Source organism: Artemia franciscana, unplaced genomic scaffold (genome assembly GCF_032884065.1).
Source record: "Artemia franciscana unplaced genomic scaffold, ASM3288406v1 PGA_scaffold_23, whole genome shotgun sequence".
NCBI lineage: Eukaryota > Metazoa > Arthropoda > Branchiopoda > Anostraca > Artemiidae > Artemia > Artemia franciscana.
Genome location: NW_027062649.1, coordinates 1,814,024 through 1,828,045, shown reverse-complemented (window position 1 = coordinate 1,828,045; position 14,022 = coordinate 1,814,024). Strand labels below are relative to the sequence as shown.

The following is a 14,022-nucleotide window of genomic DNA, read 5'->3' as shown; positions in this document are numbered from 1 at the left end:
GCTATCTTAAATTAACATGATATTCTTTTCTTCCTTTCATAGGTCAAAAATGACTTTCTAAACTTGAGAGTTCCAATTTGGATTAGTGACATTGCGTTTTTGCAGGATTCAGAGCGGATAGCAACGACATCCCGACATAGCCATGTGAGTAATTGTATCCTCACTTCTTCGAAAGAGTATAGGATAAACTTACTTATAAAATATTGATGTAAAGAATTGTGGGGTTTAATATTTAAAATTCTGATAATATTGCATATTGACATATAATTTATTGTCAACGACTTCCATGATTGCTTTTCTTTCTGAAAATATAACGCGGTAAATGTTGTATTGATTATTAGGTACTAATTATTAGGTACTATTATTTATAAGAAAATAAAATACCTCTGCATTTTTTTTTTCATTTTTCTCTAAGATTAACAATTGAGGAGCTGGTTTCGTATTGAGTCAGGAGTTAAGCACAGTTGCATTGTATTCCAATTTATATGGATCATTTTGATGTACTTTGTCCTAAGGATCACGGCAAAGGCTATGGGAGAGCACAGAATCAGATAAGAAAGTAAAATTTTAGACTTATATTAAGCCGATGTTGCGAAAGATGTCGGGTCGAACTATGAGCTCTAGTAGCTTAAACTTAGTTGTCAAGGCTTCTGAGGAATACAAATAACGTCATCAATTGGCCAGCTTTCGATGCATACGTAGGGACTTGCCTCTAGTGAAGGGGATGAGACAGGTTTGTCAAAACGGATGGATGTTTTTAGAAACCAAGTGTTAAGAGCAAGAGTGTATCCAGGATATTTTTTTTATATGGATTTTTTTACTTTTTTACGACTCAGATTTTTTTTTTGAGGGGGGTCAAACCCAGTAACCTACCCCCCACCCTCACCCCTAGACAAGGCCCTGGTTAGGAGCAATAATTGAGATAATTTATGCAGGCGGCTATGGGAGGCTGGCACAATGGATGCTTAGGATTCTAGAGATTTAAACGCTTAACAAGTTTGGCATGACAGATTTTTAATATTCAAACAATTCTAACTTTCCCGTATGTACACATACCATCAAAGCTCTAGCCTGACTTGTCTAGGAACAACCAAAAATAAAGACACTGACTAAGCCTGACCAAATGTAACTGATAAAATGGAAGTCCAACAAAGTTTGCCCACGATCTAAACGAACTGTGTTTGTTTGGATCGTGCTTCGCACGATCTTCGCTTATCCTTTTTTTGGGTTAGGGTATGACTCCTCTTGTTACACAAATGTCTGTAGTTATCACATAAAATTTTATATATCATAAAATCACGACTTGCATTTACAGTTATAAGTTACATATACCACTTGAAACTTCCAAGACAGAGAAAAGAGAATTCTGGGCTCTGCCAATAATATTCGAGTTGAAGCAGAAACTTGCGGTTCTATATATGCATCTTAAAACTCCCGCTGATTAATTTTATTTTGAATTATGTAGGGAAGTAAAGTGGTCTCTGTTTCTGCTTTCTACGGAATGTAAGCGATTATGAAACTCACCTCCTTTGTTTCATTTTGCAAAAAATCCGAAATAGGCCTGAAATATAAAATGATTGCCTGAAAATCTGAAGATAATTAGCTTTGCTTCTCAAATGAGTAACCTATAGACACTGAGACAAACTCATTTATTGATGTACAATACACATCTTTATGCTAATGCGGCATTGTCAAATTGGAACCCGGGGAATATATACAAATTCTTAACTGAATCTCTTTGGCTACTCTTAGATATGGTGTATGTTCTCAGGACCTAGGGGCTTCTAATCCTTCCCGTGTAAGGACCTCAAGGATGACGTCTATACTAACAAGGATTTGAAAATTTGACAGTTTGGAGCAGTATAAGATCGAAACTACAGTTCTATGGTCAAAGGATACTTTTAGAAAGAGCGTCCCTGTGTGAGCTCGACTTTGGGCTCATTTCCCGAGATTTAATTTTCCAGATTTTTTTTTTTTTAAATGCATCGGAAAAAATATCCAGTTATCTGCTTGGTTTTTGGGGTATTTTGGCTTGGTTTTTGCCCAAATTTGTCTTGGTTAATTTTTTATTTTCAATATTTACAAAATCAGAAATTAAAATTTGAGAATAAAAATAAGTGATGAATTCTTCTAACCTGTTCGTGACTTTTGACCCATCCTGTACGTATTCAAGTTATTCTACATTAATTTTATGCTCGTCTAGGCCAACCCATTGTTCAACATTTACGTATGTAAATAATATCAGACTCAAATTAACACAGTATACACTATCGAATAAATATAGCTTCTAGAAGACCTCTAAGATCATTTCATTATATAATAAACTGAATTTATTTGCATAATTAATAAGTTTTTCTGCTACGCTCTGTCTTTATTTGGTGTAATGGCTTGTCTTAATTGGCCAATAACGGTGCCTAATTTTTTTGCAATAGCGTGAATAAGGGAAATAGCGCTAATAAAACTAAATTAGAGCACAATTTTATTTCTTTCATTCATCTTAGTGCGTAATTACCGGTTTAGAGTAACTTATGTCTTGGAAGGAGAGGAAGGCGTCGTCTCTTCTACTCATCTTACGTGTACTAATAATGATTTCTAATAAAGCAGAGCCTAGTGTGTATCAATGGCAGAGTCTATCAGTGCTTCAACAACGAACGCTTGAATACACGAGCAATGCAATAAAACCTCGTTTTTTTCAAAATGCCCCGGGAATGGAAGCTTTATATATTTAGTAAATAAAGCACTTGCAAGTATGAACTGACTCTATTATTCACACTAAAAACTGGTTTCAGTTAAGCACCAACTAAACTTTATTATAAAAAGTGGGGGTTTGAGAGGGTGTCAGCCTCTGTCAGGATAATTTATTTGCGTTTGATTTTTTGATTTCGCTCTCTAATTTCATTAAAATGCTTCAATGTATATAAGTGCATCAGAACATATATTATAATAGTCGTTATTCATACTGAGTGGATGCTGTAAATGACACACTGATTAATGAGTTCATGATATATAAACTGTATTAATTAAAAGGTGTTTGGCATCATACAAAAGGAAAAAAGTATGGCAAAGAGTTATACGATATTAAAAGTAGAAGGAAACCCAGATAATTTGGAATTTGGAAGGAAACCAAAATAAATAAAAAAAATGAAAAATAAATAATTAAAAAAAAATAATTCGTGTTATGGACATATCTTAGTAAAATGAGGAGAGAGTTAAGTTTTGGCCAGGTTCACTCATGAACTGCATAAAGCAAGTAGCATTTGAAAAATGTGAAAGTTAGGCGAAAAAGAAGAAAAACCAAAAACTTATGAATATTCATTATTTATAGTAGAATAATAAATATTCGTCGAAAACTCGGTAAAACCCTGAGAACGTAATTTTTCTTATATTTCTTAGTGTTTGAATTTTAATAACCGGATACTAGGATATATATCCCATTGTTCGCTTACATTTGCAGGATGGTTCTTGGCTTGAGAGTTGAGGAGTATGTGGTTGCTTCTAATCAATTTATCAGCGTTGCCAACACTTTGAAATAAACTGTACCAGTTTTCCAACTAAAATTGTACCAAAAGAGCTTATTTTGTACCGTCTGAAAAGCAGGTTAATAATTTACCGTAACAAGGCCGAAATTTCAATAAGCTAAAACGAAAACAGATATTCGAGTTAGAAATGAGCAAATAAAACCAAAATGTGCTGGAGAAATTGTGTTGTACCAAGATATTTCTGAATGTGCCGAATTGTATCAGGACCTTTAAACTGTACCAAAAACGGTACAAGTGTACCGCATTGACAACGCTGCGACTTATGCTTGAATTAAGAAGATGCAACCTCCGCTCTCCGAAATGTGTGCGTAAACATTCTTAGGTGTATAATACTTATGACCCATATTGTACAAATTTCACAAAATAAGATGTGTCTTCATGAAATATTTAGTATATACCAGAATTGGCAAATGTTGATATTACTTTTCTCTTGAGATTTAAATTCGTTCCAAAAAACAAAATTGTTAATGTTCTGTTTTGTACCTTCCGTCGCTATACCATACCTTCGGTATATACGATGTTTTTTTTTGTTTTTTTTTATTTAATATAGACAGCAAGGGTGAATTCAGGTCTTTTGTTCGGGAGGGGGGGTTACAAAAAAACTTAATAAAGCGGATCAAAAATTTGTTTATATACTTATTTGTTGCTTTTTTGTCGCCTTGATTGAGAGTTAATGTCCCATGGATTTTAAACTAGCGTTCGTCTTTTGGAAACTATGTTAAATTAAAATGTGTTTGAGGCGAGGGCGTATCCAGGGTTTTTTCGGGAGGGGGGCGGGCAAAAGAACTTTAATAATGCATCACAAATGTGTTAATATGCATTTTTCTTACGTTTTTACGAGCCGGACAATCATTTCGGGGGGGGGATCAAACTCCGTACCTCCCCCCTTCTTCCTCTGGATATTGTATGGTCTTTTAATAGTTTTGATAAATCCTTGCCTAAAAAAAATGATTTTGTTTATTTAAACATAAATAATCAATTCTGGATTTCAGAACAATTAAAATCTACGCATTTAAAGTTTTGACAAACAGTTCAAGATCAGTTCTTTTTTTGTAAATGACTAATTAGTGATATTCGAGGTTGTATGTTTAAATCTATAAATATTAATGTCACCTTTCTCTTAGATTCGAGTTTATTCTCCCAAAGAGCAGCTTCGTCCGGTTATTGATTTTACCTTTGAAGATGAACCCCTGACCAGTCTCTCAACTGCTAATAAGGAATGGTGAGTTTCTCTACCACAGTTTCCATTTTAATAAGCGACAGCTGTGACCTTGACTTGACCCAAAAGTTGATTTCCTATTCTAAAAGAGGAAAAATAATTAAAGATAATGTTTAATTCTATTTCATCCTTATAACTTTGTTCTAGATGAAAATTTTCGAGAGTCAGATGAAATAAATAGCTGATTCAAATAAAAAGGGAATAAATTGTTTATTCAGGAGGAGAATAGATATCACAGTCAAGGATGTATCTACGATTTTGCTTTTTTCTGGGGGTTGGGGGCGGTGAGTATTTTCGTCGGAAACCTATAAGAAAAATTTTGCATTTTGTTGCGTTTTTACAAGTCGGACAATTTTTTTTTTGGGGGGGGGGAGTGTTTAAACGACGCAACCTCCATCCTGGATACGGCCTTGATTGTAGGTAAACCTCATTGGTGAAAGAAGTTTGACGGGCTCCTGGACAGGTGAATTGATTGTTGTAATCTTTCTCACGGTTTTTGAAGCGATTTGCCCCTTTTTTCTTTCTTTTGGGAATCACCAAAATTGTGAATTTTCTTCTGAAAGACCTTGGACTGTTTCAGATGCAAGCTAAATATTGTATCGTAAATTCGATGTTTTGATCACACACAAATTCGAAGACAGAATCACTTGTAAAGCGTTTTTCTTTTATGCCTTGGAAAGTTTGTGAGAATCATTCGCTTCCTATATGTGGATTGTAAGCTACGCTGTCATTTTAGAGAGGTTTGAAAATAATTCCTAGCGCTGAGCTCATTCGATTGAATAATGACTAATAAAGCAGTTCATAATACAAAAATGAGCAGACAGGCAAATTGTACGGAAAATCTTGAGAAGAGTCCGAACAATAAATTTTTAATATTACCTTTAGAGAAGGGCCTCTCCCCTTCTGTAAAATAAGTAAGGTTGTTCCACGTTTGGTCTCATCAAATTCTTGAAGTGTTGTTTCATATAATGCACTGCGGAATTTCTGTTTGAAGTTCATTTTAGTACAGTCTTACTTGGATTTGATCTTCGTGAAAAAGCGAATGTCGGTTTTTATGGCACTTAGTATTTACCAAGTGACATATAGCGACAGCAATTTCTGTTGGTCCCGCTTTTTCTAGTTTGGGCACTTTCAGATAAGCTAGGACGATGAAAGTTGGCAGGCATATCAGGGACCCGACCAGATTAAATTTGAAATATTCGCTTCCCCGATTTGACCATCTGGGGGGGGGGGGGAAGGACGGTTAATTCGGAAAAATTGGAAAAAATGGGGTATTTATAACTTACGAATGAGTTATCAGATCTTAATGAAATTTGATATTTTGAAGAACCTCGTGTCTCATAGCTCTTGTTCTAAATCCCGGCTTGATCCGGTGATATTGGGGGGAGTTGGATGTGGAAACAGGAAAACTTGGAAAATGCTTAGAGTCGAGAAATCGTAATGAAACTTGGTGGGAAGAACCTCTTGGCTCTTCCGACCTCGTCACAAGTGCCATATGAGTTCTTGGCTCTTGTTTTTGTCATTTTTGAGTTTAACCCTTAATATCGTTTAGTAGTAGGTAAAAAAAAACTTTTCTCAAATGAAATACATAGTAACATTATGACTTATAATGATCAGTAATTATTCCATATATGGGGAGGGCACTCCCTCATCGACCCCTCGCTTTTTACTCTAAAGTTTGATTTTTTTTTTCAATTCTTTCACGGATCAAAGACAAGGACCGATTAATTGGAATGAGTAACACTTTTTAGGCTATGTTTGTTTTAAGATTTAATGTCGCTCTTTACTTTCATTTGAAACAGATAATTTGTTTTGGCATTTTACTCCTGCTCGTTTCTGATATTGTACCAGGGTTACTCCCTCAAACACGACTCTTTAACTCAAAGTTGAACTATTGCACTGCAATGATTTGAGAAAAAGGGCTCATTTATATATATATTATATATATATATAAATGAGCTCATTTATATATATATATATAGCCTAAGGGCTCATATATATATATATATATATCATATATATATATATTTATATAAAAAGGGCTCATATATATATATATATATATATATATATATATATATATATATATATATATATATATATATATATATATATATATATATATATATATATATATATATATATATATATATATATATATATATATAGTGAGATCAGAGGTTAAATCCGTAATCATTTGAATATTCAATTACTTCATCAAAAAAAGAGAAATTCAACATTTTGGAGACGCTGCCTATAGGGCTCTCAGACATTGAATTTCATTATATCAAGACAACACAATACCACACCATCAAGACAACACCCTTTTTCGGGAAGTTTCGTTCCTATTCCAAAAATTGTGTGAATTACCCTCTTCCATATAATTGAATTTTATTCTATTTCTATAGACCGTGTTCATATATTACCAGGCTGCAGCTACCGCTACAACCACGACATAATGCCAATATTTTGTCTCCTTTCGATATTCGGTTCGATTTCGTTATTCTGAGATAGGAAGAAGTGCCAAAAATTGAGAAACGAGTCGGTTTTATTAGAATTTAATGAGCAACCCTGAAGTTAACAGCTTTTGCATATTAAGAATCAGCATAAATTATAAATTTCGTTGTTTCATATGTTGTAATCAAACTTTGTTTTTTAGTTTCCGATTCTATTGACGAAGGTCACTTTTTACTGACAGTTTATTTTTACCAGCTGTTTAAGCCAAGGCTCTCTTATAAATATAAAAGAGTATTGCTACGCCTCCTTCAACCCCTATTATCCTTTTATATTCAAGTTTAATATTTGTAAAACGATTCTTTCAGGATGAAATCATCGCTGAAAAAATGTATCCCTGCTAATATTTAATAGGAGGGAAGGGATCTGAAAAATAAAACAATTAATTATAGATTCAACATTTCCATGGTTTTCAAGACGAATTTTTTGAAAGAATCATTTTATTAGGGGTGTTTGTATGGACGCTATGGACGCTAGTGGGGGGGGGGCAATGTTCCTGGGAAACAAGAAGCCATATACTACTACTACTACTACTGCTAACAACTCATCGCAGCATCAGGCCGCCTGAGACTAACACAGCTACGCACGATCCTCCTCCTTTCCAACCTATTAAAAGCCTTCCTCTTTCCACCCTTCCAGGAAGTTCCCATTTCCTTTCAATCTTTCTTAATCACATCCTCCCACCCTAACCGCGGACGACCTGCTTTCCGTTTAGTCATAGACGGTTGGCTGAAAAGGACAATCTTCAGTTCAATATATATATATATATATATATATATATATATATATATATATATATATATATATATATATATATATATGCTCCCCAATTCGTACATAAAGATCCACCGGCCCTTTTCCATTACAGCTTATGTACAACTATTCACCACTGAGCGTAATTTTGACAACGAGTTTAAACTAATTTAAATGAAGCTTTAAAATAAACGTGTGTATTAACCGTTTCATTTCTATTGGACCGCGTGCATCTTTAGTAACGAATGCGCCACCATTTGTTATTAATTCATCTGAAACTGGAAAGCCCAATATATATATATATATATATATATATATATATATATATATATATATATATATATATATATATTGTTGTCTTTTGATAATTTGTTTGATAATTTGATGTCTTTTTGGCGCTTTTTGGGCCAATACTGCCTTTTTTTGCAAAAATGGGCTACAACACCACTTAACTGTGGTACAGTTAAGTGGCATAGTTAACTGTGGCGTGTCCCCGGGTGGTGGATAGGGGAACACCCTACAGACACGTAGGGTATCTCCATAGGAGGTGTGGACCAAGGGGGGACCTGGCCCCTGGGGGTCCATAATGGAAACTGGGGTACCCTCGCCCGGGGGCCGTAAATACAGGTGGAGGAGGAAGAAGGCCCCTCAAATGTACACTCAGCAGGACCCACGAGTGTGTGGACACGTCCCCTGAGTTACAAACCTTTTCCAAGCAATGGGTTAAATTGCATGGTGATGTAGAACACCATCGTGGGAGGATTCTTTATAGGAGGACAGCTGTGGCAGGGCGTAAGATCCAGATCTATGGACAACGACCTCTGCAAAGGGCTGCATTGGCCCTTTCGGGGGACCCGCATGACTGGAGACCTTGCAGTTAACTCTATTCCCGAGAAACCTTAGATCTAGAAAAATTATGAATACGGTGAGGTAGTTCCCTTAGTGGAACTAAGTATACACTTCCCTTAGTATACAAGCCAACCATACTACGGCGTTCCCGGCAGGCGACACGACTTTGAATATGGTGACGAAGTCGAAAAATTCACCAGCCATATCCTTGAGAAACCAATTACAGTCATAAAATAAGCGAAATCCAAAATAACTATTGGTTGTTGGAACGTCAGATCTGTTAAAGAAGAAGCTACCCAAGCTCTCTCGTTGTCCATGAGATGGAGAAGTACAGTATTGACATATTATGCGTTTCTGAGACCAGAATCTCTGATTCTGGCTCTACTGTAATTACAGCACCCGAAACGTTACAACAGTTCCACTTTTTCTACTCTGGAGTAAACGATAACTCGGGACTCCATGGCGTTGGTTTCATCATGAACCAAAGAACCAGAAACGCAGTGCTTGATTGGAATCCTGTTTCTCCCAGACTGGTTATGATTAGGCTTAAAGGAAGCCCTGCAAACGTATCTATTCTCTCCGCACAAGCCCCTACTTGTGATGCCACAGTTACTGCTAAGGATGAATTCCATTCGGAATTGAACAGTTGTCTTCTTTAGTTCAAAGTTCAAAAGCTCAAAGTTCAATCGGGTTTAATTAAAAGAAGGAAATAACTAAACTTAAAGTACACTGCTCTGTGACAAAACTCACGTTGATACCCATAAACATAAAAGATTCTTCACTAACACGCAGCACGGCTCCCACTTCACTCTTCGATACAACAACACGCCTCCTCATTATATAATTTTTTTAATCTTAACCTTAATAAATAAACTAAAAAATCCAAACTTTATCTAATTTAATTTATCTTTCTTTTTTATCTTTCACTTATTGACTTTTAACTAAATATTTATTTAAATTATTTTTGAATGACCCAAGGGAGCTTCTACATCTCAGCTCTTTTGGAAGCATGTTCCACACTTTAGCGCATGCTACATCTGGGAAAAATCTGAACGTACTCTTTGAGTTCGTCTCACTTGAAGGTCAAAGGCAGAGCGCGTGTTTCGATTATGCTGTTCAGATATCAACCGAAACAGATTGTAGAAGGGAGATGGAAGTAAACCAGATAAAAATTTAAAAACAAAAACTGAGCACGACAGGCGTTAAAGGGAACCAAGGGACAGATAGTCGTCTACATTTCCAACAATTTTCAATGCAATTTTTATTTATCAATTTCCTGCAATTTTATTGCGGGGGACTTCAACGCGAGAGATGATATATCTGATGCTCCGACACAAGTCCTTAGAAAGTTTGGACTGGGGTATAGATGTGAAAATGGGCAAAGGCTGGTAAACTATGCTTTGATGAATCATCTTGTTGTAACCAACAACATATTTCAGCACAAGCCAAGCCATCTACTGACCTGGCATTCTAACGACTTTGTTTCTAAGGCTCAAATTGGTTTGTTCTCGTCCGCCAACGTTGGAGAAGCTCAGTAATAGATTCCCGCTCTCATAACGGTGTAGACACAGGCTCGAAATCGGGGTCTGATAAGAAGCTGGGGCTTGCAAAAATACTACTTCGTCTTACATCTTGGAGAAAGAATAAACCGAAAGCTCGAATTGACATTTGTAAGCTGCAAGATAAAGAAGTTCGGCAAACTCTAAATATGGAGCTAACAAACCGTTTTGATGCCCTAAACTTGAATGAAGAAGAAAACCGCGACCCTGAGCAAAGATGGGAGACCTTCAAAACAATGATTAGAGAGACCAATGAAGAGATCCTAGGCCGAACGAAGGTGAAACGACAGCACTTGATTACCACCAAAACCGTGTCAATAGTTGAAGAACGTAGGAAAAAGATGGGCGGCCTAGACATATCATGAAAGAGTTGCACAGACAGGTCAAGCGCTCTGCTCGTCTAGACCGCCGCAAAATGAGGGAAGCGACTGTTTTGTCTTTCGAAAAAGTAGCACGCGCTCATGACACCCACAAACTCTACCAGGCTCTTAAAGAATCGACTGGTAAGAAAGTCGCTGTGTCTGAAGTTGTCAGAGACAGAGAAGGAAAAGCTATTAGCTGTCAAAAGAAACGTTTGATCAAATGGAAAGATCACTTTCAAACACTACTCAACCAATCCCCATCGTCAATTCCTGGCTGCTTCCCGCCTAGTGTTAAAAAAGAACCTTACAGTATCGAGCTGTCCGCCCCAACAAGAGTGGAAATACTCAAAGCGATGAAGGCCCCCGAAGAACACAAAACCACAGGCCAAGATGGTCTCCCCCCTGAAATATCAAACATTCCTCCGAGATCATAGCAGAGCAGCTCCATGGTATCTTTGAGGACGTATGGAGGACCAACACTTTCCAAAAGGATTGAAAGACATCAGTTATTCTCCCTTTTTACAAGAAAGCGGATAAAACTGAATGAAACAATTATCGGGGAATAAATCTAATTGACATTGCAGTAAAAAATTTTGGTATTATCCCCTTAACCGCTTCAAGGGGGCAAGGGCGAAAAGAACTCGTGAAAATCAAGCCGGTTTCCGTTCTGCTAGAGGCTGCGCTGACAATATTTTTGCACTCTACCCCCTTATCCAGCAGTTTGAAAGGTATAATTTGCCCGTGATTCTGATATTTCTGGACTTCGTTTCCGCCTTCGATTCGATCACTCGTCAAACTTAGGAAAATTCTTGAAAATGATGGAGTATCCCTGAAATTTGTCTTAACTACTTAAAGCATACTACAACTTCTGTGAGCCGAGTTCGAGTCTACGGAGAAGAGACTGAAGAATTTCCAGTTTGGAGTAAAACAAGGCTGCGTTCTGTCTCCGATTCTGTTTAACTACCGTATTGATTGGGTACTTGAAAATGCACTATCTTCTTGTCCATGAGTTCAGATTGGACAGAACCATTCAATTGGAGACCTTGAATACGCTGATGATGTCGCAATCCTCTCGGACCAGAGAAAGTTCAATCTGTACTCGATGAGGTAGTCACTCGGGTAGATCGCATTGGCTTGAAATTCAGTACAGGGAAGACAAAATTTATGGTAATAAATCACATTGATCCTATTTCGTTAACTGTAAATCAATTACAGGTGGGTCAGGTCAACAGCTTCACATACCTTGGCTCCCAGTTTTGTATTGATGGGTCTTCTGATGCCGATATTCAACAGCGATTGCAGAAAGCACAAATGGTCTTTGCTTCCCTTAGAAAACCGTTTTGGAACTGGCGTGAAATTAGTGTGAGAACTAAAGTTCGAGTCTACATGGCTTTGGTTCAAACAATCCTTCTTTATGGATGCGAAACTTGGTCAGTAAAGTGACTACATGAAAATGCACTGAAGTTGTTTGATCATACCTGTCTGCGTAGCATCCTTAGGTTAAATCTGAATGATCGTAACTCAAACGTGGATATAATAATAATAATAATAATAATTTATTTATCACCCACTTCACAAAACAGAGGTTAAGTGGAGTAAAATACAAAAGAAAAACAGCAAAAGTAATACAAAAGAAAGAAATTTAATCACATACAGAAAAAAGACGGATAAGGCGATGAAAACATCCTAGCCTATAAAGCGCTTCAATAGCTGGATCCGCAGATAATTTTTCGAAAGCACCAGTAATATCTGTCGCACAATACTTTTTAACCAGTTTTGTATTCCGGTAAGAACGAGGTAGGTATAAAAGAAATTCACAGTATCGGTAATAATTTATGCGAATACGTTTTAGATCGCCAGTCAACAGAAGTGGCCTAATACCAGAACAGAAGAGCACAGAATGATCACAAAAATTTGAGTAAAGGCGAGTTAGCGCTCTTCTCCTATAGTGTCCACGATTTGCTACAATCTTAGAGTAACCGAGCCTCAGCTTATCACTAATGTCTTTGACAGCGCGAGACCGGAGAGCATTCATAGAATCGCAAACTGTTATACCAAGCCAACGAAACGATTTAACACGACGAATTCTAAAACCATCGCAGTATAGTGATTCTGAACAATTATTACCGTTGAAAACATGAAACTCGCACTTGTCAATATTTAGGTACAGGCCGATTTCACGGAAAGCAGAAGTAACTGACTTCACTGAACGGACAAGACCAGACTCAGTTTGACTAATTAGAAGAAGGTCATCCGCATAAGCCAGATATGAGATATCAGATGGTCCTAGTAGGCACGTAGTTGATATTTTTGATAATACATTTTCAATACAAGCATTAAAAATATACGGCGAAAGAACTCCCCCTTGTCTTACACCGCAACGAACAGGGATATGACCAAAATAAGAATTATCTGATGACTTAAGGCGAAGGTAAGAATGCGAGTACCAAAAACAAAGCACGTGAATTACCGACGGATTTACTCCTCTCTGGCATAATGCTGTCCATGCTTGAGTATGACAAATACTGTCAAATGCTTTAGGCAAGTCTAGGGTTGTGAAATGAAGTACGCGACGAGTGCGATGGGCATCTATTAATAAAGAAGTCAAAGCACGGTGAGCATGCTGACAGCCTAGCCCAGATCTAAAACCAAATTGATTATCATCATTTAGAGCAAGCTTAGAGATATAAGGTAGTAGGAGGTGTTCAAAAAGCTTGCTAAGAGTACAAGCTACCGTTATGGGCCTATAAGAACTACAAGAAACAGGATCTTTTCCTTTTTTTAGAAGTGACGTAACGCTACCGCATAAGAACGAGTCGGGCACACTCGAACTACTCAAACACATTTGAAAAAACAGTTGGAGATGAGATACCAGTTCAAAAGAATTCGGAAAAAGATTCAAAACACTAATCCCATCAACATCCAAAGATTTTGATTTTAAACCCTTAATACCTTTTACAATAGCCCACTTTTCAACTGGAATCACATGTCTCTGACATAAACGTGACGGCAAATTTTTTTCAAGCAAACATGAGAAACGCTTATGCACTGCATAATTAACATTCGAAAATATTTTTGAATAATGTTCAATCCAAGATGGACGAGATATAATATCACTAGAACTTGCATCCGGAAACTTGGCAGAATTTATCACTTTTCGCCACTCACTATTACTTTTCAGAAAAGTTTCACCAGAGTAACGAACTGCACGAAGATGGCGCTTATAT

The 14,022-nt window shown here is 36.8% G+C and overlaps 1 protein-coding gene across 1 annotated transcript in view; it reads left to right on the top strand.

Annotated features, from left to right (window-relative positions):
* Positions 1-14,022, top strand: part of LOC136041441 (WD repeat-containing protein 74-like) — a 48,236-nt gene that overhangs the window by 19,468 nt on the left and 14,746 nt on the right. The window contains exons 5-6 of the mRNA XM_065726109.1: positions 43-144; positions 4,664-4,761. Of these exons, the coding sequence (XP_065582181.1) occupies positions 43-144; positions 4,664-4,761 (200 nt within the window). The remainder of the gene's footprint in view (positions 1-42; positions 145-4,663; positions 4,762-14,022) is intronic.